Source organism: Talpa occidentalis, unplaced genomic scaffold, assembly GCF_014898055.3.
Source record: "Talpa occidentalis isolate TD23 unplaced genomic scaffold, MPIMG_talOcc4v2.1 talOcc4.2, whole genome shotgun sequence".
Lineage (NCBI taxonomy): Eukaryota > Metazoa > Chordata > Mammalia > Eulipotyphla > Talpidae > Talpa > Talpa occidentalis.
In genome coordinates this window covers 78,206,226-78,229,312 of record NW_023602073.1, presented here as the reverse complement: position 1 = coordinate 78,229,312, position 23,087 = coordinate 78,206,226, and the positions used below count along the sequence as shown (strand labels likewise).

The following is a 23,087-nucleotide window of genomic DNA, read 5'->3' as shown; positions in this document are numbered from 1 at the left end:
AAATACAACCCAGGAGTTAGCACTTTCTGAAGATATAGATTTAAATCACTAAGTAAACTGGCATTTATTTCCATTATTATATAGTCACTTAAAATCAGAAATATAGAAACACAAGAATAAATCATATAGTCAGGACATCTCCCACTAATTGAATCATCTTTTTGAAAGTATTAATGTTAGACATTTCCAAAAATCTCACATTCTTGAGAAAATAAGACATTCTCAGAATCTAAGCATCTGCTGCCTCTCTGTAACACAATCTAGAGTGAAAAGTTGTGCTACACAGCACCAGTCAAAAGGAACAGTTATCAAAAGCATAGAAGGCTTTTCAATAATTGGCCCCATCACAAAAACCCTTCAATTGGTGAGACTGGAACAGTTAGCAAGGTTCAGTGTATTCAGCTAGATGCATCCCTTGAATGGTAAGTTTTTATTCTGTTGTCACTGAAAGTGTATGTTTATGAATTTAGGTCCCTAAATATAAATGTTAATAAAAATAGTAAGAGCTTTGTTAAAGTTAGCAAGATCCAGACATAGTATACATACTATAGACATATTTTATATATACAGTATATACATGCTCAACTTTGTAATAACCTCATCAAAAGATGAAGCCTTGCATAATACTCCAAAAAAGACAAGATCTGCCTGTAAAAGATAAATGAAATGGATGTATCACTGATGTATTTCCAGGAAATCCATCCACATCTATGGTTTCAAATTTTTTTAAGTTTTTTGTCACCTAGTTTAGATTTCTGATTTTGGAAAGAGTTCTTGGGGAGATAAAACATTGGTCCCTGTTTATTTGCTTCTGCTAGAAGCAGAAAAAGTTCCAAAATAAGTTTATAAAAAGTTCCAAAATAAGTTTATAAAAATGTTGAACTACAAAATGCAAAAATATTATAAAGTCTTGAATTTTCCACTTTCATAAGATCTTTCTCCAGAACTTCTGAGAAAGATTTTTGCATATAGTTATATTTCTATTGCAAAATATACATTTTTAAAGTTTTATCTTTGACTTTTCAAATTCATCTTGTTTCTCAGAAAATATTTTGGTATTGAGAAATAATTAAATCAGTTAATTTTGTTTTACATAGTCATCAAAAGTGGTGCCCTGATTTTCACAATGCAAATAGTTATTTTAAATGTGCCTTAAGATGTGGATAAGTGATGAAAATATCAAAGAAGTTTAGAACAAAGTGGTTCCATCTCAATGCACTGGTGAAATACCTTCAAAAACAATTTCAAGGAGAAAAGATAAATTCCAACAAAAAATATAACATGATTGAGATACAAAATATATCCTACAAGAAATTTTTCTCCTGAAATAGTTTTAAATTCATGAATAATTTAAATTTCCCTGTGAAAATGTCAAATGGGAAAAATCTTACACTAACAGCAAATTCCTACTTGTAAAATGAGACATGAAAAGACAATCAACTTCAACTCTCTTGCTCATAAAAACTCAAGGTTCAGGAGGTTATGACAAAGTCCTTGCCCGTCAACTAGGAGTTGTGATGTGAGAAACATCTGCAGGAACACTCTCATGTTGATGCAAGCAGCCTTTTTTTTTTTAATGGGACTGTCTTGATACGTCACTGGTTAAGGTCACCATAAGAACCTAAGGCAGAAATTAAAAAAGAAACAACTCACTGTTGCCTTTTTGTACAAGGACAGAAAATCAAAAGATATTTGGAACTGTGACTGGCCAAGAATATTGCACTGTAATTTTATGATCATTACCCTGGATACATATTTGCATTTATGTTTATAAACTTAAAGCTAACACGCATTAACAGGAAAGCAAGGGCATATTTTCTTACATCTATTATTTATTAAATGGCATTCTATTTCAGTTCATGAGTAAAGATTTTCCTTTTTTCATTTATGTAAGGAAATCATGAAAACTTTGAAATATTTAAAAAATCTAAGCTTTACATTTTCAGTCTTAACTCAGAGGTAATTATCAAATGACAGGCATAAAGTTGTTTCTTTAACAATCAAGTGGTAAAAGTTTATCTAAAGTAAAAATTCAGTTTATTGTCCTGTAACTTTGTACCTTCTCTAAGAGCTGGTGGATGTAATCATTAACCAAGTCTTCCAGCTGATTCTCTCCTAAAAGGATGTTAGTAAAAATATACCAAAACACTTAATACACAATGTCAAAAACCACAAATTTAGATCTCTGTAGAGAACTTGGCAAACCAAGTTCTTGACAAGGTTTGTGTCTCTTTACACATTAATCATCTGAATGATCTCAATAAAGCATGAAATTTAAAATGATAGTTCGGAAATGATGATAGCTGATTTTAGATTTCTGATTTTGGAAAGAGTTCTTGGGGAGATAAAACATTGGTCCCTGTTTATTTGCTTCTGCTAGATATATAAAACCTTAAAATGAGTTTTTATACATAAAATTTATCATTGTTAAATACAAATTAATAAATAACCTGAATCATTATAACCTGAATTCAAAAATTATAAATAACCTGAATTCATCTGGATAATTTCAGCCCTCCCAAATATATATTTTAAAGGCCTACTTATCTGTAATGGATAGTCAAAGAATGAGATAAACACAATATTAAATTTGTTTGCCTTTTCATGACACTTTTTGGGGGCGGGAGGTAAGGCAATGTGGCGCTGTGGAAAGAGGAAGAGGCAAAATGAGCAGCATGTGCCAAGAAATTTCTCTGGATAAGAAAAGGTAACTTTAATTGTTGTGAAATGTTAGAGGGAAAGGGAGTTTTTTTTTTTTGTTTTTTTTTTTTTTTTAAGATGTATTTATTTATGCATTCAAGAGCTGGGGCACAGACCAGAGATGTGGGGGGTGAGAGGATCCATCCACCAGAGACAGAGTGGGGAACAGAACAGGCAGACTGACTGAAATACAGTGCTGAGGGGAGCAGCGAGCGTGACAGCAGAGGTGTGCCATGCCATGTGGGTTTCTCCCTGGCCAGCCAGGGATCGAACTCGTGCTGCAGAGGCTGCGGATTGCTTCATAGTGCGGTGCTTAACCCCTTGTGCCACCAGGAAGGCCCGGGAAATGGAGTTTCAAGGAAGATTTCTGCCTAGTTTGATATGTAAACCACTTTGCTACATTCTTGAAGCGCTCTTAATTGAAGCAATCTTACGTTAAAGTTCTTATATTCTTTTTTCAGGCCCATAGTTCATTTACTTTTTCTCTGAAGGTTTCATTGCAACTTCATACAAATGCTAGATCACATTTGTTCAGATTTATTCATGTATGACTAAATAAGAGATAGTGAAGGAGAGAAATCTGGTGCTACTAAAGCACCAATCCAAAAATGTCTTACCAACTCCGGAGAATCAAGACTTCTGAGGAAGTATCATTTGCTCTAAGACCTCAAAGATGGATAGGAGTTAACTCAATAAGGAGAAATGGGGAGAGGGGAAAAAAAAAATGCATAAAGTTTCTGAATGAAACTCGAGCAGGGTTAGTGTTGCTGGACTAATAAAAATGTAGAAACAGGGAAGATTACATTTCAGATAAGGTGGAGAGAAGGGCCTACAGTTTTTATAAATATGTTAAAGATTTTAGGTTATCCCAACAAAAGGAAATGTCTTTCAAAGGTAGCATTAACAATAAAACTTTCATTTGAAAAGCTCACATTAGCTTCAATGTAGATTGAAAAATCAGTTGTACAGGAAGAAGAGTGGTGAGCCTTGGCAATAGCTCAAGCTAGACAGTAAATTTAAGGTGGCAGGAAACAAGGCGGTGGATTTGAAATGTACACAATAAATAAAAACACTAATTAATCTGCTTGATTCAAAACCTATCTTGTGTGACAGTTGATGTGTGGGGCAGAAAAGGCTGGTATTAAGAAACACACCAAAATTTTTGTTTTGAAGAACTGAATAGATGGGAAAGCAAGACTGAGTTGGGGAAGACAGCAAGAGGACAGGTTTATGGGAGGAAATCCACAAACTGAGCTATGAACTTTGGAGCTTGAGATTTCTTTAAAACAACTAAACAGATTTCAAATAGCCATTTGCGGAGTTGTACATGGAGCTTGATGCCAAGGGCAAGGTTGAAACTTTGGAGAGCATACAATATAGGTTTTCATTGCACCACTATTGACTGTTGTTATTTTTCTGGCCTACCTCCCTAACCTCTGCAACAGAATCCTAGCTTGGAGGAAAACAACCAAGTCATTTATTTTTCCACATTCACCCTTAAACTAAAATCATTCAAGAAAAACCTCACTTAAACTTAGTACAAAAAAAGGCATTCATTCAGTGTGAAATATTTACCACTAGGGAGAACTTATGTGGCCAATTCCTGAACAACAACAAAAAACAGGATATGTGTATGAATATCTACACATATATTTTGAGCTGCAAATAGGAACAAAACTCTCGAAAATAACTGTGATCAAGGTTTGCTACCATTTCCCCCCAAAACTTGAGTAAGTGGTCAAAAAGTACAAAAGCTTTTTATAACATTTTACATTTACTAATTAAGCTGGTTGTGTTCTTTCAGGTGATTTTTTGTCTCTCCTTAGTAAATGGTTCTGTTCAACGTCACTACAACCTTGGGGACAAAGCTATCACTCTAGAAACTCTCCAAAAACTGACTTTTAATAGAAGTAGTTGGCATATGATTAAAGCAGGAAGAGTTGGTGCAGAAGGCTACCTGGACCTTGATCGCATAAATGTAACAGAAAAAAAAACCACTGCTAAAATGAGCTCCCTGGATACAAATACTGACTTCTGTATCAGAGGAGTGTCATCCTTAAATCTTGTAAATCTCATGGCTATAGCAAATAAACCTGTGGGTCTTTGAGGTGTGTAAGAGAAGTTATTACAAATAATCAAGAATTACAATTAACTGAATTAGGAGTGAAAGATGAAATATAGCTGTGATGGTACAGCCTGTGGCTATAATGTGTGCAGAAATAAGGCTGAATGTATAGTAAATGACCTAGCTTTTTCTTGCAAATGTTTGCCACACCGGACTGGAAATACATGTGACCAGAGTGTGTACTGTTTGAATGATCTTTGTCTCCACCAATCTCTATGTATACCTAACCAATCATTTTCTTACAGTTGCTTATGCACTTTGGGTTGGGTGGGAAGGTACTGTGAAAAAAAATTTCATTTTCAACTGCAAAATTTATGGGTGATTCTTACATTAAATACATTGATTCATATTACAAAATAAGAAACCTTCGGTTTACTACCATATCCTTAAATTTCAGTGCTACTGAAAGAGAAGGCTTAATTGTATGGATAGGAAAAGGTCAAAATGAAGAAAATGATTTTCTGGCAATTGGTCTCCATAATCAGACCGTGAAAATAGTAGTTAACTTAGGAGACAGTGTCTCTGTGCCTGATTTATAGCAGTGGCATGCCCTGTTGTAATAAATGGCACCATGTAGTTATAATTCAAAATCAAACTGTTTTATAAAGGCCTACCTGGATGACAATCTAACCCTCTTTGAAGATACCTATCCAAACAAAAAATGTGTTGCTCTGAACTATGATGGTGTTATTTATATAGGAGTCTTTAAATATGGCTGAAATGTAAATATCATTACTCAGGTATTGTTTGAGAGATTTTGTTGGCAATGTTAAAGATGTCTTTTTTCAGCATTCAGAAAAAAATTGAGTTAATTAGAAGGATACAATATTTTTGATGGAGATCAACAAAATTAGGTTACACAAACTAATGATTTTCATATACAAAATATTAATGTAGTTGCTTTGATAGTTATTCCTTTGGCACAATGTTTACTGGAAATCAACTGTTTAATATTATATGAAATAGCACAAATTCTTAGGTTTATAAAATACAGCTAATTAAGAAACTGGTTCTCTTTCCTATATCCAATTTAACTACATGTTGATTCCTAAGTTTCATTCTATTAGTTCATTTATTCATCTTCATTATTCATCTATGAACTGTTTTTAAATAAAATTTGAGTGGGAATGAATCAGTTATAAATACAAAAAAAGCAAAATTTATTAACCAAAGGAAAAATAAAAATTATATAAAGAAATATATTCCATTACATGGATGAGCTGTAAATATGACTGAAATAATGAAATGTGCATCTGGACTTCACCCAAATTTGTGTGTGGGAAAGTAAAAGATAAGGAAGAGAGCTGCCTGGTGAGAATTAAATGTTTTCTTCCCCAGTCAGTCATTAATATATTGTTTTTGTACTTTTTGAAAAAAAAAATAGCATATGCACATCAGTTATAAATACAAAGGCAAATATCCTGAGAAATATCTAAAAGAAGTGAAGTGGTTCCTTCTAGTGTACTTTTTGTCTATAAACCCTGTAGAATTACTTGACTTTTAAAGCATTGTATATTTCGGCAACTGATCACATTCCCATTTAAACCTCATTTACGTTTAACTTTCCAATTCTATAGGTGTAAAAATTGGGCATAAAACAGATTCTGAATGACATCAAAAAGTATTCTTCTGATATATCTGTCCTATTAAAAGCGTAACTCAAGAGTATCCACGTTGCCCAAGCACCACTTACTGACATAACATTAACAGCATTTCAGCCCTGACTCCACTCCACTATTGCAACTGGGAGGTAGTTATTTCTGCTGTTACTATCACTTTCAGTTTGATTTATGACAATTTTGCCATCAAGAAAGCAAACTAATAACATGACTGACACAAAGCACTAATAGGTAGAATAAGACTAAGTGGAGAAAATCTTGGCAATAAGCAACGAGTTTAAGAGCAAAATAACTATTAAAGGGCGAGGACTTTACAGATAAGACCATGACTGATGCACAGTAAACTTCTCATCACTATTAATAAGCAAAATGTGTGCAGGTCCCCATCTATACACAGAATGTTCATCATAGTGTGTGAACATAACATAAAGTACAGATGCAGAATCAAATGTTTTTACATTGAATCAAATGTTTTTAAACAGAAATCACACAATACAGCTCCATCCAAATGGAGGCTAAAATTTTTTGAAATAAACCTGGTCTACACCATTTCACTTTGGAGATGCTGTTATCATAAGGGTAACAGCTCTAAAATGTCTTTGATAGCTGATAATCAAAAGTAACTTTTTTTTTTTTTGCTACAAAGCCCGGAAGCTCTTGTATGGGAGGCTACAAAAACTTGAAGGAAACTTTGCTGAGCTGCATTGGCCTCACTTTAGGATGCCTGTCTTAGACTACAATGTGTCTTTCTTGAAAGCACTCCCTCCCAAACTGGAGTTCAGGGACCTCTGAGGGTCCCCTAGACTTTTTCAGAGGCTTCACAGAGTACTTTCTTTCCCAACAACAATCCATGTGAAGCCAATTTTCGTCATATATTGAAAACAAAATGACATTGAATTTGTAAGACACTGACTGTAGGAGTAGATTAAAACAAACAAATAAAGCCAGCTGCCTTAAGTCAGACTTTGGAGATTTACAAACACTCTTCTTACTAAACTGATTTAGATTGGAAGCTATCTGCAAGGCGACAACACTATCATTTACCCCTTTAAAAACTCCTTTTGAACATTGAGTTTCTAACAACATCATTACTTTTGGGGGAAAAAAAACCATTCTCTTAAGAATAGTTTTAAGACAGTTTGGGAAGATACATATAAATCTCTATATAAACTGATTTACAGAAACAGTGAAGGTACCTGGGGATACTGAGAGTTTTATTAGATTCACTTTTAACATATGCTGGGGTTTCTCCATGACACTGCTCCACTGGTCCAGGGGACTCCTGCTTTCAAAATGCTCCTAGGTATCGATCTAGTATTTTTCAATTCACCTATTCATGTGCCCTCTTGCTCTCTACAGGAATTAAATTCTTTATGAAACAGGAATCAAAGAATCAGGGTATTTGGCCCCTTTTTAAAAGCAGTAACAAATCTCGACCATGATTTGCTTTAAGAGACAAATGTTATTTATGCACATACTGCCTTTTGTAGTCATCTGTAAATGGTAACTGGACCACTTTTTCATCTCTATTTTTAGTATTATAACTTATTTACTATGGTCTTAGATGTTTCATAACCTCCCAAATTTAAGATTAGTGCACCCATTACTAGTGAGTCAAAAACTGTGACACAGAATGGCTCCCAAAAGTACACCCTAATCTCTGGGACCTATAAACTGCTAGGTTACATAGCAAATTAATCTAAATGAATTAAGGTCACAGATGGAATTTAGATAGCTAACCTGTGGATGTTAAAATGGTTAAAATTATCCTAGATTATCTGGACAGCTAGCCAAATTTATCTGGTATTATGTGGCCCAATGTTTTCAAGACTCTTCAAAGCAGAAGAGGAATGAGAAGGGTCACAATGGCAACAGGAGTTAGTCCCACTTTATTGGCTTTGAAGAGTGAGGCAAGTAAAGTGGGTGGTTGCTGGAAGCCCCACTTTGCTGGAAAAGGCAAGAAAAATGCCTCCAGGAAGGGAATGCACCCTCTAACACCTTCATCTTTACTCACTGAGATGTGCTCATCAGACTTCTAAATCTACAGATCTGTAAGATAATAAATTTGTATCATTTTAAATTACTAATTTTGCAATAAAAGAGCAGAGCAGCAATAGAAACCTAGTGAGAACTGGAGAATCAGAATTTGAAAATACTATCATTACTAATTATAACACAATGTTAATTTTATTACTGTATGTGAATCTGTACACATGTACACAAATAACCAAACTTTTGTGCCTCTCTCTCATTCTCAATTCTCAGAACACAAGTGCCACACAGACTTTGGAGAAAAAGAGAGTTGAGCTAGAATGCCAGCTCTAACAATAGCAATCTAACTTTGGGCAATTTTTTCAACATTTCCAAGTACCAATTTCCTCAATTCTAAGTTTTTACCACTCAAACTGGCCAAAGTTTATATGAACTACTAAATACGAAGTTTGACATACAGAGGATTCATGAAGGTTTTCTTTTTGACACCAGATTACAAGGGGTAGACTGTAGGTTTCTAGATATCCTAAGACATTTTACTTATTGTGCATATAAATCATTCTAAATTTCAAAAAGAATCAAACTGTTTTTAAAGAGCAAATCTTCCATAGCAGAAACTGAGAGATGAACTTCATGGAACACAAGTTTAAGGTTGTTTTGGAAGAAACTTAAAGACTGAAAATGGCGTTGGACCTACTACTACTGTTACAGGGCAAACCCTGATATAAAATTGTGGGTCCCCACCCGCACGCTTAAAGGGGACTTATTAATGCTGAACTGAAGACGTACACAAAGGTTGATAAAAGGTTTATATACAAGGGAAGGGGAAATGGGAAATGAGTAACTCAGGGAGAAAAAGAGGGAGATAAGTTCGTAAATGCGTCCTACCCGTTCCGCTGACTTGGAATCCCAATGACCCACAGAGCTGGCGAAAAACCAGCAGGCAGGCTGCATAGCCAAAAGGGCGATCCCAGCCACATGGCAAGTTAAATATTCAAACTGAGAGCCTGGCTGCTTAACTCCGCCCTCAATTCCTGCAACCTTCCCTTTGGTGATCATGGGACTTGTAGTTCCCAGTGTCATGGGGATGGTGTCCACAAAGTCTGTATGGAGTTTGCTCAGGACATCCCCCCTCTCCCTGCCCTATAACACTTTCCCCCTAACACTACTTGAAAAATTCTCATTCCCTTTCATTCCTCACAAGCGAAAACCTCAGCCAATATGCCCACACTCTTCCCTACTCTCCACAACATTTCAGTCAACCTATCATTTAGAAACTGGCTCCAACATTTAGTAACCCTGTAATCCCAGGTTACGGCCATCACTAATTAGGTTCTATATGGGATGCTTCAAGATCCAACAACATGTATAAGAAATAACTGGCTACGACATAGTAACTTACTTTTTTGGTTTTTTGGTTAACCCGTTCTTTTTTGTATCTTGCAAAACCAATCTGGTGTCTCATCAAAACCACCCCACACCCACTACCAGATAAATCCATCAAAGTAGATCTACCGACAAAATAAACATTTAAAATCAAAAAGTTAACTTTCTTTTGTTTGGGAGTTTTTTTGGTAAAGAAACTGACAATCTCTACTGAAGATGACTGACCTTAGGAGGTTAGGTTTGTTTGGAGACTAACTTGTTTTCTAACAAGCTAATTTCTAAAAGAAGACCAGAGCTAAGCAAACTTTATTTAAATACAAATACATTATTTCAAAACTTATATGATGATACTTTTCAGAGGCTAACAAAAAAAGGGTTGCAAGTTGTTGCACATTAGACAATGCTCTGTTTTGAATCTCCAGTAGTTTTCTTTCCAGTGACAATAGCAGGCTGTTTCAAAACTATTTTTAACTCTAATCTTTAGTCTGTTTGGGAAAACTAACTTTACAGCCTCATTTTGTGAAATTCCGTCCTCCTTCATTAACAGGTAAATAAAAAGTGTTTCTCCTCTTCTTTGGCTCCAAGTGTTAGTATTATTTGGCAGCTATGGCTTTAAATTATAGCAATCAATGCAGTATGTAGTTTAGGGTGTAAAAAAATTTAGATTTGCACTAAAAATCTTTCATGTGCTATTTAAGCAAAACTAGCATCAAAAAATTGCAGTTACCCATAAAACAAATTTGAGTTAATTACATATTTTACAAAAAGAGCACATTTTTCTCAAATAAAAGTTCTGTGGTCTCACAATGATCAGTGTACCAATTTTGATGATGTACAAGTTTTCAGAAATGTACCTATAAAGTGAGTTACAGCTGCATTGCTTTTCCACTGGCAGCTCTAAATTCCAGCTTCTTTAGAAAAACACACACAATTTATTTCAGCAATTTATGATCTAAAACAAATTATTATCCCCCCCCAATGCCTGACATAGAGATGTGCCTACATGTTTTTAGTTGAGTAAGAGAAGAAAAATGTCTGAAGGTAATTAAAGCTTCAAAGAAATAATTTGCTATTGAATTTCAAATCACACACACAATAGGTGAGAAATTCTTTTATCATATTTAGAATCAAAATATCCCTTAAAATATTTACATTTTACAGTAAAAAGGATAGCAAAACACAAGATCATGTACAAGCTTAAGTATTCAAGTTTCTGAAGAGCCAAAATGAAAAGGAAAATAATGGTCTACCACAAAGCTGTAGCATATGGTAATAAACGCCTTCCAATGAGTGCAGATTAAAGCAATAATGTACTCCTTAGGCTTTTGATTCTTGGTCAAAAACTGCTCAACTAAATGATTAATATAATCTGATTATGAAGTTTGCTTGGCTTTTTTGTTGCTCCTTTACAGTCTCTTTAAAAACAGTGCAATTGGAAACAAACTTACAGAGCACACATCTCAAATTAGTCATTATATAAAGGACATTCACTAGAGGCAGTAAATATATTCCATAGTTAACCATATTTCCACTTAAGGAATAAAACTAAATTTTCTAAGCCTTTATTGCATATTAATAAAACAAATCTTTGAATATACAGCAATGTAAAACTTTTAAAAATATTAAATTCCTATAACTAGGGACAGTTGGTATGAAGAAGGGACGATGAACACTGGTACAGAGAACTCTGCACCAACACACAGAATTCAATTGTTCTGCAAACCACCAATATTAAAAATTTTAAAGATGGCACAATCCTAGCAGGCAATCAAAGTTTGTAAGATACGACATTTAAGTTATGTAAATGTAATCTTGAAGCAGCCTGCAGATTTTACCTTTTACTTTTAGCTCTGTCAGTGTGGTCCCTGTCTTTGTGGTACCTATCTCTGTCCTTTTCCCCTTCCCTATGTTTACTTTTTTCTCGTTCTTTGTCCTTTTCATGGTCTTCACTTTTAGGTTTATCTGGTTTCTTTTCTACATTCCTACTATCTCTGCTTGCTTTGCCATCTACTCCTCGATCACCATGTGACAACCGTGCCCTCTCTTTATCTTTGTGCCCTTCCTCCCTGCTTTTTCTGTCTCTGTCCTTGTCTTGGGTTCTGTCTCTGCGTCTATGCCTTTCAGATTCTTGCTCCCACTCCTTTTCATGCCGCTCTCTTTTCAAGTGGTGTGAATCACTATAAAATCTCTGGCGATCTCCTTTGCCCCTATTAAATGGCCTATCCAGTTGCTGTTGATCTTGCCTACCCCAGGGATCACTATGGCGCCTTTCTGGTCTCCGAATGTCCTTAACCTGGTAAAAATTTTGTGGCCCTATAAACCTTGATGCTTGTGAAAGGGGACCTATCATACGTTGTGGCTGGCCTGTCATATGAACAACTGGAGGCCAGGGAACCATGGGATTCTGAGCAAATCCAAAGCCTGGAGGGGGCAATAAAGGAGGTGGCAAATGTGGTGCAAATCCAAACATGCCTTGTGGGGGGAAATTGGGAGGCCCTGGAAATGGAAATCCAGGGGGGCTAGACTTGAGATGCTGAAGGTTGGGTTGCTGTGGCCTCATAGGTGAAAAGTTCGCACTTGCTCTGGGGCTGGTGCTTCTGGAAGTGAAGTTGATGCTTTTAGAAGGAAATTCTGATTGACACGTGTTTCCAACTTCAAAATGAGATGCTGTTGCTGCTGAGCCTCTCCGAAATGGGTGCACAGTTTCAATATTTTGCATTAAGATATCCTCCTGTAAGGATTTTGCCTGTTCTGCTTGAGAAGTGTGTATGTTTTCTCCTGATGGCGATTTCTGTGCAGCCCCTGAATTATCACTCTGCTGAACAGATGAATTTTTGTCAACAGAAGACAATTTTTCCTCCACATTGCTTTGTTCTGGTAAGGGTTCCTTTTGTGACAGAACAGGTAGGGTGCTCTTTTCTCCATTTCGGCAACTATCTCCATCTTTGTTTTCTGAAGTAGTTATCTGCTGACTTCGTCCTGCTGCTTGCCGCGGATCCCTTTTCAGGTTGATAAATGGTGGGGACCTTGTCGTATTAGCAACAACATTTTCATTACAACTCACATTACCATCTGTATTTCCTTTCCCTACATTAGACCTGCAGGGAGAACTAGTATTTGAGGTCAGATTATCCTGCAAATTATTCTCTTGATCTTGCAGTTGTCTTTTTAATGTTCTCTCTTTGCTGTCCACATTTTCCTCTTGTTTTGCCTGAATTGATAAGTTTGTTAAGAATGCTTCTGTAGAAACGTCTGGGGGTTTACCTCTGAGACTAAGACTTGTCAAAGGTCCAGGAGAAACAGAAGAGGACCCCACTACTGATGTTTCTTCTCCTCCTACTACTGAATTATCTGTAGATTCTGAAAGATTATCTACATTAACCTTTACCTCCTTGGCTTCACCATCAGTTACTTCCACATTATCTATTTTCTCAGCTTTGGGGTTGGCTTGCTCATTTATAAATGGAATTTCTTTAAGAGTGTTTGGTTCTACTGCTGATTGAGCCTGTTCATATACTTGACCAGTAGTACCCAAAAGGCTCTGAAGAATATCATCCACAGGAAGAGGTTTATTTGCTAATTCCAGAGTAGAAGGTTGATTTTCCCAGCCAATCAATACCCCAGGCAGGAATCTTAAAGGTTTTGGTGGCTCCTGTTTGGTGACTTCCACTAAAGGTTCAATTACTGTTGGAAGATCTTCCTGAAGAGTTTGCTGAGGCTTATTCCTCTGCTTATGCAATACAGTTGTAAAAGAATTGAAAAAGTCATTTTCCTCCTCTGGTGCGTCCTCTGTGGATACTTCCATTTTACTTTTCTTATCAGGTGGCAACGCTATGGGTACACTTTCAGGAGCCTCAGCTGTGTGACTAGTACTAGTACTAGCACTATGTTGCCGCTTCAATTTTTGACGAATAATTAAGCCCAACAACAGATTAGGTCTATGCAGTTCAAGGCCTGTATAAAATCAAAACATCAATTAATAGTCACTTTAAATTATTACAATAAAAGGTAAAATTAAGCAACTAGCAATTTATTATAAATTGCTAATAAATTGTCTAATTAAAAAAGTCTAATAAATTGGTCCCTGTCAAGTCAGTTCTAGGAGACTGGATTCTAAGAAACCAGAATCTGTTTTTTGCACTTTGATCTCAGCTCTCTTATTTCAACCAGATTGTGTTTTTAAAATGTATACTTACCAGGTCCATCAAAAGGCACAAGAGGGTGTGGAATTTTATCTGTGGCACCTAAAGGAATAAGGTACATATCTTTAACCTGCTTCATGTTGTTAGCAGCAACTCCATAGCGCTTTCTGCTGCTGAAGTATGCAAACAGCAAAGTATAAGAAATTTGATCTTCTTCAGTTACAGGTGTGAAGCGAACAACACAAATTTCCTATCCAAGAAAATAAAAAAATGATTGTTTAAACAAAAACCTAAACAAATGGGTTGGTTTTAAATACCATTTCTTAATTAAAAAAAAATCTGAATTTCATAATGGTTAACCAAATAACATAGTATACCAACTTAAAGAGGGAAGTATACTAACAGAAAACAACTCTTAGGAAACCATTTATTGACGTTTGTTTTATCTAAAGGGTTCCCATAAGAAATTGAATTCAAAAGTTAACTGATTTGTTAAAGGTGATATATTTATCATGGGAGAGATAATACTTAAACTGAAATCTTTTGATAGCTATACTCTATATTTGCAGTTGGTATAACCTACACAGAGGGAAGCCTGTGTTCTAATTACAATGAAAATTAATAGCAACTACTGTCACCACCCTACCATGTACACAAACACACAAATCCACTAATAATCAAATTTACAAGGGCTGAATTGTATGGTATGGGGAGTATGGTAAAAAGACCTCAAGTACACATAGGACATACAACTTAAATTCAGTTGGTTTACTTAGGAACTTACATGCTTGCCTCTGGGTTCTTGTCTATGTTGCAGATATTAAAGACATTCCCAATTTGGTATTAAATTATAATGTGAAAAATGGAAACTTTTTCAGGAAGGTAAATAGTGAAATGGGCAGATTCAGATTTGTTGCAAAGTCAAATTGATGCAATACCCTACAGAAAACGTGTATAAGCGGAACCATAGCTCTGTCTCCTATAAAAAGTGTTTCATATAAATTGTCCTCTTACAGAGTTAACAACTGTTACAATGTTAGTTAATTCAAGTTGGAGGCACATTATAAAGTATTTGTCAGTGGTATCTGGTTAGACCATGCGAGATTACCAAAATATCTGAGTAAAACTTTCCAATACTTTCATATGACTTTCATATGACTTTCGCTGTGACAGTGACTTTCATATAACTTTTTTTTATAGTGCTTTAATGATTATTTGTATTACAACACTTACCAGTTTAAATTCTAAAATCTACACCGAAAAATAAATATTTTCAGCTTAGGATCATCCATTTGGATTGTAACATTAACTTCTAATGTTACAGAGAATTACTAAGATTTTAAAAATTTATGTTCATTTATTCAAGATTTGTTTTTTGACTGTCTATAAAATGGTAAGTAATATCTATGGAGGGAAAAAACAATTTTTTCTGAAGATTAAATGTTCTTGCGTAGTGCTGTTCTATGAGTTAAGCAATGATAGCAGGTAGAGAAAAGAAAAATATTAAAGAAGCTACTAATTATCTCCCAGCAACTAGTCTCCTCCTTGCCTATCTACAGAGGAAAACCCTTAACTTTTAGGTGAGTACATGACCATGTAGTAGAGATTACATTTCCTAGTCTCCTCAGGAGTTAGGTGAGGCTACATGATGAAATGCCTGCCAGTGGAAATCAGAGGAAACAAAATGAAAACTCTTAATTTCTAGGTCTTGCTCTTAAAAAACTGGACAGGCAGGTTTCATTTTTCCCCCACTTAGTTATGAGTGGGCTTTGACAGTGTTTTACTAATAAAACACAACAGTAAACTGTCAAATAACAACACAAAAGGGACCTTGCCCCGGATGACATTGTAGAACTAAAGCAACTTAATCACCCTGAACAACAGATCTACCTTACAGAAAAATTAACTTCTCTATTTCTTTGAGTCACTGTATTGAGAGTCTCTTCATTGCAACAGATTAGCCCATGTCTTAATTAAAACAAATACCTATAATCAAACAAGGAAGAACTCCAGGATAAATTTCAAAATCACTGTAGAACATTTTTTCCAAAACAGTGAGGAAGTCACTAAGAAACCCAAAGTAGGGGTCGGGGGAATCCCACGAAAGGAAAGATAGGCTATTCTGAGACAGCAAATGGCTTTAGTTTAGCATATATGTTATATAGATTAAAATTTGTACTGGCTCTCTCCCCAGGGGACTGTGTATAGGAACTCTTTAGCGGTTTACTGTTCAATTAGTCTCTCCTACTGGGATAGTTAGGGAAAAGGGAAAAAAAAAAAAAAAACAACAACAATGCTCTCATTACCTTTGTTCCTGATGCTTTAATTTTTTCCACATAATCCCAAACTGTCTGAGGTGATATCCTGCCACCTACTTGAATGCTATCTGGTAAATCCTATGGTAAAAATGAAAGTGGTCAATGAATAAAAAATAATTTTAATATTCATAATTCACACAAATTTAGCTCTTAGACTTATTTGAAATGGAAAATAAACAAATAAAAAGATGATGAAATGCAATAGAGAACATAAGAAAATACAGTCAGCCTCTATGCTTATGGGCTCCACATCCATGGATTCAAACAACCATAGACCATTACTGGCTGTTTATCATTAACAATTGGATTTCAGAAGTTATTAAGTTTAATTATATAGCACATAATACTATAATTGCTTATTTTCTATGAATGATACATAGCTCCTTCCTATCGCTGAGTTATAAACCCAACCAAGGGTAAGTTGCAGCAACTATGGTCACTGGTCTCATGGAACATACAATTAACTATAGTTTCAACTAATCCTCTATCCTGCTTACAGAAATTAGCATATAAGAACTGTAGCCATGGAGTTGGGAAAACACGCAGTAGAGAAAAACTTCACAAGACTTGTTAAAGTGAAAAATCTTCCTGATGGACTAGCACTGAAGGCCACGAGTATGTCAATCTTTTATATTTAAAGAAAAATTTATATATCCATGCAGTGTCTCAATTTTTAATTCACTGCCACAGTAAAGTACATACATCTTCAAAAGAGTATAGGACACGTGGGTTTCAAACTTTCAGAGCAGTTTTGTACAGTTTTTAAAATCCATTTGTGAACTCATACTTCCATTAATTAATTGGCTTAAGGACTACTGTTAATATTTTTATTATGAATTAAAATGAAATATTTTTATTATGTTATTTCCCTGTCTACTGTTTTCAGAAATATCTATGTCAACCCAGGCAAGGAAAGGGAAAGAAGTTCACGGTACCTCTGTCAAGTACTCAGGAGAACCAGACACTGGGTAGGCTTTGGTAACAAATTTTGCCACAGAAGGCATGTTGATAAAACCTTTCCAGATGAAGTTCAATCGAGCCAGGAAAGTAGACTCAACTTCAACAGTTCCCGGCATCTCTGGACTAAAAAATGATATTAAAGTTTTCAGACTAAGATATGCTCATGAATAAATTCATTTTCTACTTAGTCATCAATTCTACTTTTACACATGAAAAAGAGCAAAATATGTAAAGGCTATTAAAGAGCTTATATTGTCATTTTATAAAATTATGTTCGTATTTACATAATCACATTTTACAAAGTTATCCTTCTTTGTTGACTTTGTCAAACTATGATCCAGAGAAGTACAAGTAATTTTCCATTAGTGACCTATCTTGGGACCAACATAATTAAAAGTAGTTTTAAAATAAAGTTCACATATACTCAAAATTTCAAATAACCCTTCAGAGTCTTTTTCTGTTATCTCAATTAGTTTAGAATATACGAAAGTACAGTTACTTTCTCCAAAAGAAAGGATCCTAAAAAATATGTCACTTATCTGTTTTTTAAAGACCTCCAAGTGTAATTTGGCAAGGATCTATAATGATTATCAATAAAAAATTAAAGTTAACAGAAAATTACCGTGGCGCAGGAGAGAATGTTGACTTTGGAGATTCCTGTTTATCTTCTTCAAAGAATTCAGAAGCCAAAATATTTGAGGTTGAAGACAATGCATCTGCTATACTTTCTGCTTCATTGTCTGAATGTTTACGAGATACCCCAACAACAACTTTCACCTTTTTTGGAGAAAGATCATCTACAGGTGGTGCCATTCGACCTATAACCAGAAGAAATCATTTTAAATGATATTTCTATTACTTAATAACTGATGGAGTTTATACAGTTTCTCTGATTGCAACTATTGTGTATTATGTATTTCCAGAAGTAATTTTAGACAATCATTTCTCATAAACTATTTTCCACCTCTATTACTGATGTAAAAATTAGACCAAGATGATGCTAAACAACTGGGTCTAAAATGGAAACATTATAACTATAATCTGTAATAGAGTTAACAAAATTTTTAACTAAACTAAAATTCAGTCTTGAAAGTAACCTAAAAAAAAAATGACAACAAATTTTTATCTTACTTTGTTTCATACAGCATCAATTCATGACTATATGCATAGTGTAGTAATAGCAAGTTACTAAGCATTAAAAATATTATTAAAGTATAGAAAATTACATTGGTTTTAGTTACACTTGTAACTTAAATTATCACCTGCCTGTCTTTATTACTAGATCTTTTTTTCTCTATTCATCATCAGGATAACATTTTACTTTCTCACCACTACATTCCCTGAAAAGTAAACTGCCTGCAAGGAGCAAGCACTCAATGAATATTTGTTCAACAAATGACCACAGATAAGAACAGTAATAGCTATGTAAACAAATAGCAAATCAATAAAATTTTATTAAAAACAAAAGAGAGAAAGAGCACGCAACAGAGAGGTTGGTGCTAAAAGCATGTAAGGTGAAAAGCCCAAGAGTATATTAGCTTCAGACAAGGCTGGATAAAGGAAAGGAGGGGAATATCACCAGGGTTCAGTATCTTCCTCCACCTATTCTCAGGTAAGCTCTGACTTAGTAATGACCCGCAGCACCTCTTCCTCAATAATTCTTGAAAACAAAAAATTTGTATTTGAGTCTATAAAAAAACAGTATTAGTGAAAAGGTAATTTCTGATTTGTTTCAAGTCATATATAATAATAAAATTTGAACACTACTTCATTCCTTCACTTAGACATAAATAACAGTACCATTGAAACTGTCTGAAATTTCTAATGTTTATTCTCATGGTTAAATTCTAGTCATTTGCCCCTGGGCTGGCTAGGTTCAGATTTTATATAATATAATTAACTGTAGATAGTAAACTATACCACAAACTACACTATCAAAGGGAATGGTAGGTACCTCACCACTAATACTGGGAAAATGAGACCCTACTTACATTACAAATACAAGTATCCCCTTCCAAATGAAAGCAACATTTTAGGGGAAAAAAATATTTTAAACTACCTATGCAAATTTTGCAGTTCAGATCAAACAGATGTTGTCTGTGTTGACTAGTGGTATCTTTAGACATAGAATCAATCTCTTCTTTTTGCCTTTCAGATCCTTCTGTCTTCTCCAATGATTTATTTGCTGTTGATTCCTAAATGAAAATGAGAGTAAGAATTAGTTTTAGCAGATAAAACTTTACTTCAATTATTAAAACCAACATATTTCAAAGTTATTTTTTTCCAAAATAAATCTGTTCTATTCATAGCTTGTCTTTCACTCTCTCTTTAAAAATGTTAGATAATGGCCTCCCCGGTTGGGCAGTGGGTTGAGTGCCTTGCTGTGATGCTGTCCGCAGCCTCTGCAGCGCAGGTTCGATTCCCGGACAGCCAGGGAGAAACCCATATAGCGTGGCAGACCTCTCCTGCCTCGCCCGCTACTCCCCTCGGCAGCGTCTTTGGTCCATCTGCCTGTTCTCCCCACTCTATCTCCGGTGAATTCTCTCACCCTCTTGCGCCTCTAACCTGTACCCCTGTTCTTGTATAAATAAATAAAAAAATCTTAAAAAAGATGTAAAAACTTAAAAAAAAGTTAGATATTAATGACTTAAAATAAAGCAAAAACTCAAACATTCCTTATTCTTCAAGGCTTCTAACAAAATGTCATGTTATTTCTTCACTGATTATATTTACCTGAATCTGATTATATTTATATTATATTATATATTTATATTTACATTATATTTATATTATATTCACTGATTATATTTACCTGAATCTCCATGGCGGCTTCCTGTTCTTTCATTGGGGCATCACTCTCAATTTCTATTTCACCTTTATGAGTTATTTTTGTGATTGGTCGCCTTTCCACTTCTCTCTGCTCTTTCTCAATCATCTCTATGGTCTAACAGGAAATATTTTAAGGAAATACTTTATAATTAAACATATATATTTCTAAATGAACAGCTTTACATACTAATATGAACTTATAAAAATACAATGACAGATAATTTAAAATCTTTAAGTGGTCTCTCAAACAACAAACATACTGAGATAGACAGAGAGGGAGAGAGAGAGAGAGAGAGAGAGAGAGAGAGAGAGAGAGAATGTATGTGTATGTGCACAGAAACTGCCTCAAGTGCTGCGGTTTTAAGATTTAGACCCAGTACTTCAGTCTCGAGAAGTTCCTATTTACATTAACTGGAAGCAATAATAAAGTGTAATGTAATTTGCAAAGTAATGGAATGATATTTATATGTAAAATCTCCTTTCTGATTTAGTATTCTAACAGTAGTCACAGGGAAATGAAACATACCTTTCTCTTTGTTTCCTAATTTGATATTCTCACATGTCCCCCCTTGAGAGCAGTTTACTCAAAGACCAAAAATTATCAGGTAGTCTCCTATCAGTTGTCTCCTGACTCAGCTTTTGTGGCAGTGATAATTCACAACTAAATAAGCTTAGCAACAAAATATAAAATTTAAGAGAGTATGACAAAAATTAGCAAAAGATATTTGAGCACGGAACAGGGTAAGAAAAGTAACGATGGGGCTCATCATCTCCCTTGCCTTTGTTAAATGCGTATCATCCTTTAAAGAAAGAAACCAGGTAAGTAATCTAAAGAAAGAACAAACTGTCTCCAACGCAGTCTCAAAGCAAAAGAAAGGTGTGTACATATATGAGATATGAAGGGAAAGAGGAGGAGGTGATATTATTTTCAAAATGAAAGAAGAAACCACATGAAGTGAATACTATGTAAGTAAGTACAACATATCAAATCAACACCACTTGCACTTCTATTTCTAGATGGAGGTTCAATGCCCAAAATGCAATTGTTATGGAACAATCAGGTATCATGTAGGATTAATATGAACTACAAGTAACCAGTATTTTAGAATAAAGGGCAACTACAATAAGATAATGGGTAATGTGGCTATCTCACTGTCACAAAATCTAAGTCATGTATTTAATCTTTAAAGGTAATTAAAGTTCACAACTCTTGACATTAGTAATTTTCAGAAATTTTTAGTTTTAAAAATGCAGTATGGTACACATAATGGGATGGAGCTACTTACTTAACATACAATGTATCTGTGAATATGAACATTCACTACTTATCAATGAATTTGTTACAGGGAAAAGCCTTATTTTTCATCATTTGGCACTTTGAATATTAAGGTAGCATAAACCTGTAAAATTTTCATTCTCATTAAACTAGCTCTACAAATTACCAATATTCATAATACTTTCAAACTGTGCTTTGAAAAGCATAGATATGATTAGGATGCACCTATTTTCCCACCCTTCTGATTTATAAAACACAAAACACAAGGTAATTCTGTAACTGAAGGATATAAAAAGAGCCACAGAGATCAGGAAAAGCAAAAGATACCATTTAAGAATTAGGTAAGAAGAAAGGTTTAAGTAACAGAAGCACAGAAAGTCTGCATTACTGTGCAATCTGTATGTAATTTGGCTGAAATACATAGGTAAAGAATCTCACATGTCTGTTTTCTCTTCGTCTCCATGCAGCTAATTCTTTGGAAGCTAGTTCTTCTGGACTCATTCTTATAAGATGATCAGGGGTTACTTCACCTTTTAGTACTTTTTTAAATAGTATCTGAAAATATTTAAAAATGGGAAGGAAAGGAGAGAAAAACACTTCTTAAAAAAAGAGGGAGCTGCTATATAGAAACACAATAAAGATGCAATTTTGAAACCTGATATACAAATTTTGGAGACTGATACACATAATGTTTAATGATTTACATAATTCCCCACCAATCTTTCCAGGGACACACACTGTCATAATAGCCAATAACCAATAATACAGTAAGGTACTGCAAAAAAAAAACTTTACTGAATGGGATGTCGTTCATATTTTTAAGATTTCACAGGTTTAAATCCTAACAGGCCTGATGGAGATTCCAGGGCAAAGAAACAACTAAAAGAAAGAATCTAAAGGAAATAAATCTTAACTTACTGAAGAAAAGCTTACAGATTATATAATTTGAGGAGGATCTGAAATAACTGATTCTTGACAAAATGAAAGTTATTTTATGGGGAAAAATGGGTTTTGTATTTTGATTCGAACATATGGTAAAGTAATTACTGTAATAGTTCAGCTAACAGCCATCATTTTCCCTTTGGCAAGTATCAATTGTTAATATGTATACGGATGCATAGTTCTGAATCTCTTCTCTATCCCACTGATTACTTCTGATATATTTTTCTACATTTTCCCTATCTGATCTATTTGTCTAGCATTAAAAATGGAAAATAGGTAAAAATAAAAGATTATTCTATTACATAAATCTCTTTAAAATATTACTGACTTTAAATGGAAAAACAAAAAGTTAGCTGATATCCTGAATCGTGTACATGTTTCTTAAGTAGCTGTTAGTATACTTCAAGAAAATGCATACCATAGCAAATATATGATACAAGTTGACAAACTGATATCATTTATGTTAAAACCTATTAGAATTTAAGCATATCATATACAAGGTGCCTGCATCTACACAAACAGCTTTCAGATTCCCTTTAAGTTCCAAACAAGAAATCCCAAGAAAAGTTTAGAGCTCAATGTTTACTCCATTGCTAAAAGGTTATTTAGAAGTCAGTCATATTTAATTTACTAAGAATGTGTTAAAACAGCTTTTCTCGGCCTCCCCGGTGGCGCAGCGGTTGAGTGCTGGATTGCGAAGCTGCCCGCGGCCTCTGCGGTGCCGGTTCGATCCCCGGCTGTTCCCCGGCCACCGGAGGAGGGTCCCACATGGTGCGCAGACCTCTCCTGCCGCCCGCT

At 34.8% G+C, this 23,087-nt stretch overlaps 1 protein-coding gene across 5 annotated transcripts in view; it reads right to left on the bottom strand.

Moving 5' to 3' along the window:
* Nucleotides 1-10,918: 10,918 nt before the first annotated feature.
* PHF3 (PHD finger protein 3) overlaps nt 10,919-23,087 on the bottom strand; it is a 77,222-nt gene continuing 65,053 nt past the window's right edge. For all 5 annotated transcript variants that reach the window (XM_037519924.1, XM_037519923.2, XM_054698905.1 and 2 more), the window contains 8 exons: nt 21,786-21,902; nt 20,055-20,186; nt 19,302-19,437; nt 17,865-18,060; nt 17,218-17,365; nt 16,271-16,360; nt 14,019-14,214; nt 10,919-13,776 (listed from right to left, as the gene is read on the bottom strand). In XM_037519924.1, the coding sequence (XP_037375821.1) occupies nt 11,654-13,776; nt 14,019-14,214; nt 16,271-16,360; nt 17,218-17,365; nt 17,865-18,060; nt 19,302-19,437; nt 20,055-20,186; nt 21,786-21,902 (3,138 nt within the window). In that variant the 3' untranslated portion in view covers nt 10,919-11,653. The remainder of the gene's footprint in view (nt 13,777-14,018; nt 14,215-16,270; nt 16,361-17,217; nt 17,366-17,864; nt 18,061-19,301; nt 19,438-20,054; nt 20,187-21,785; nt 21,903-23,087) is intronic.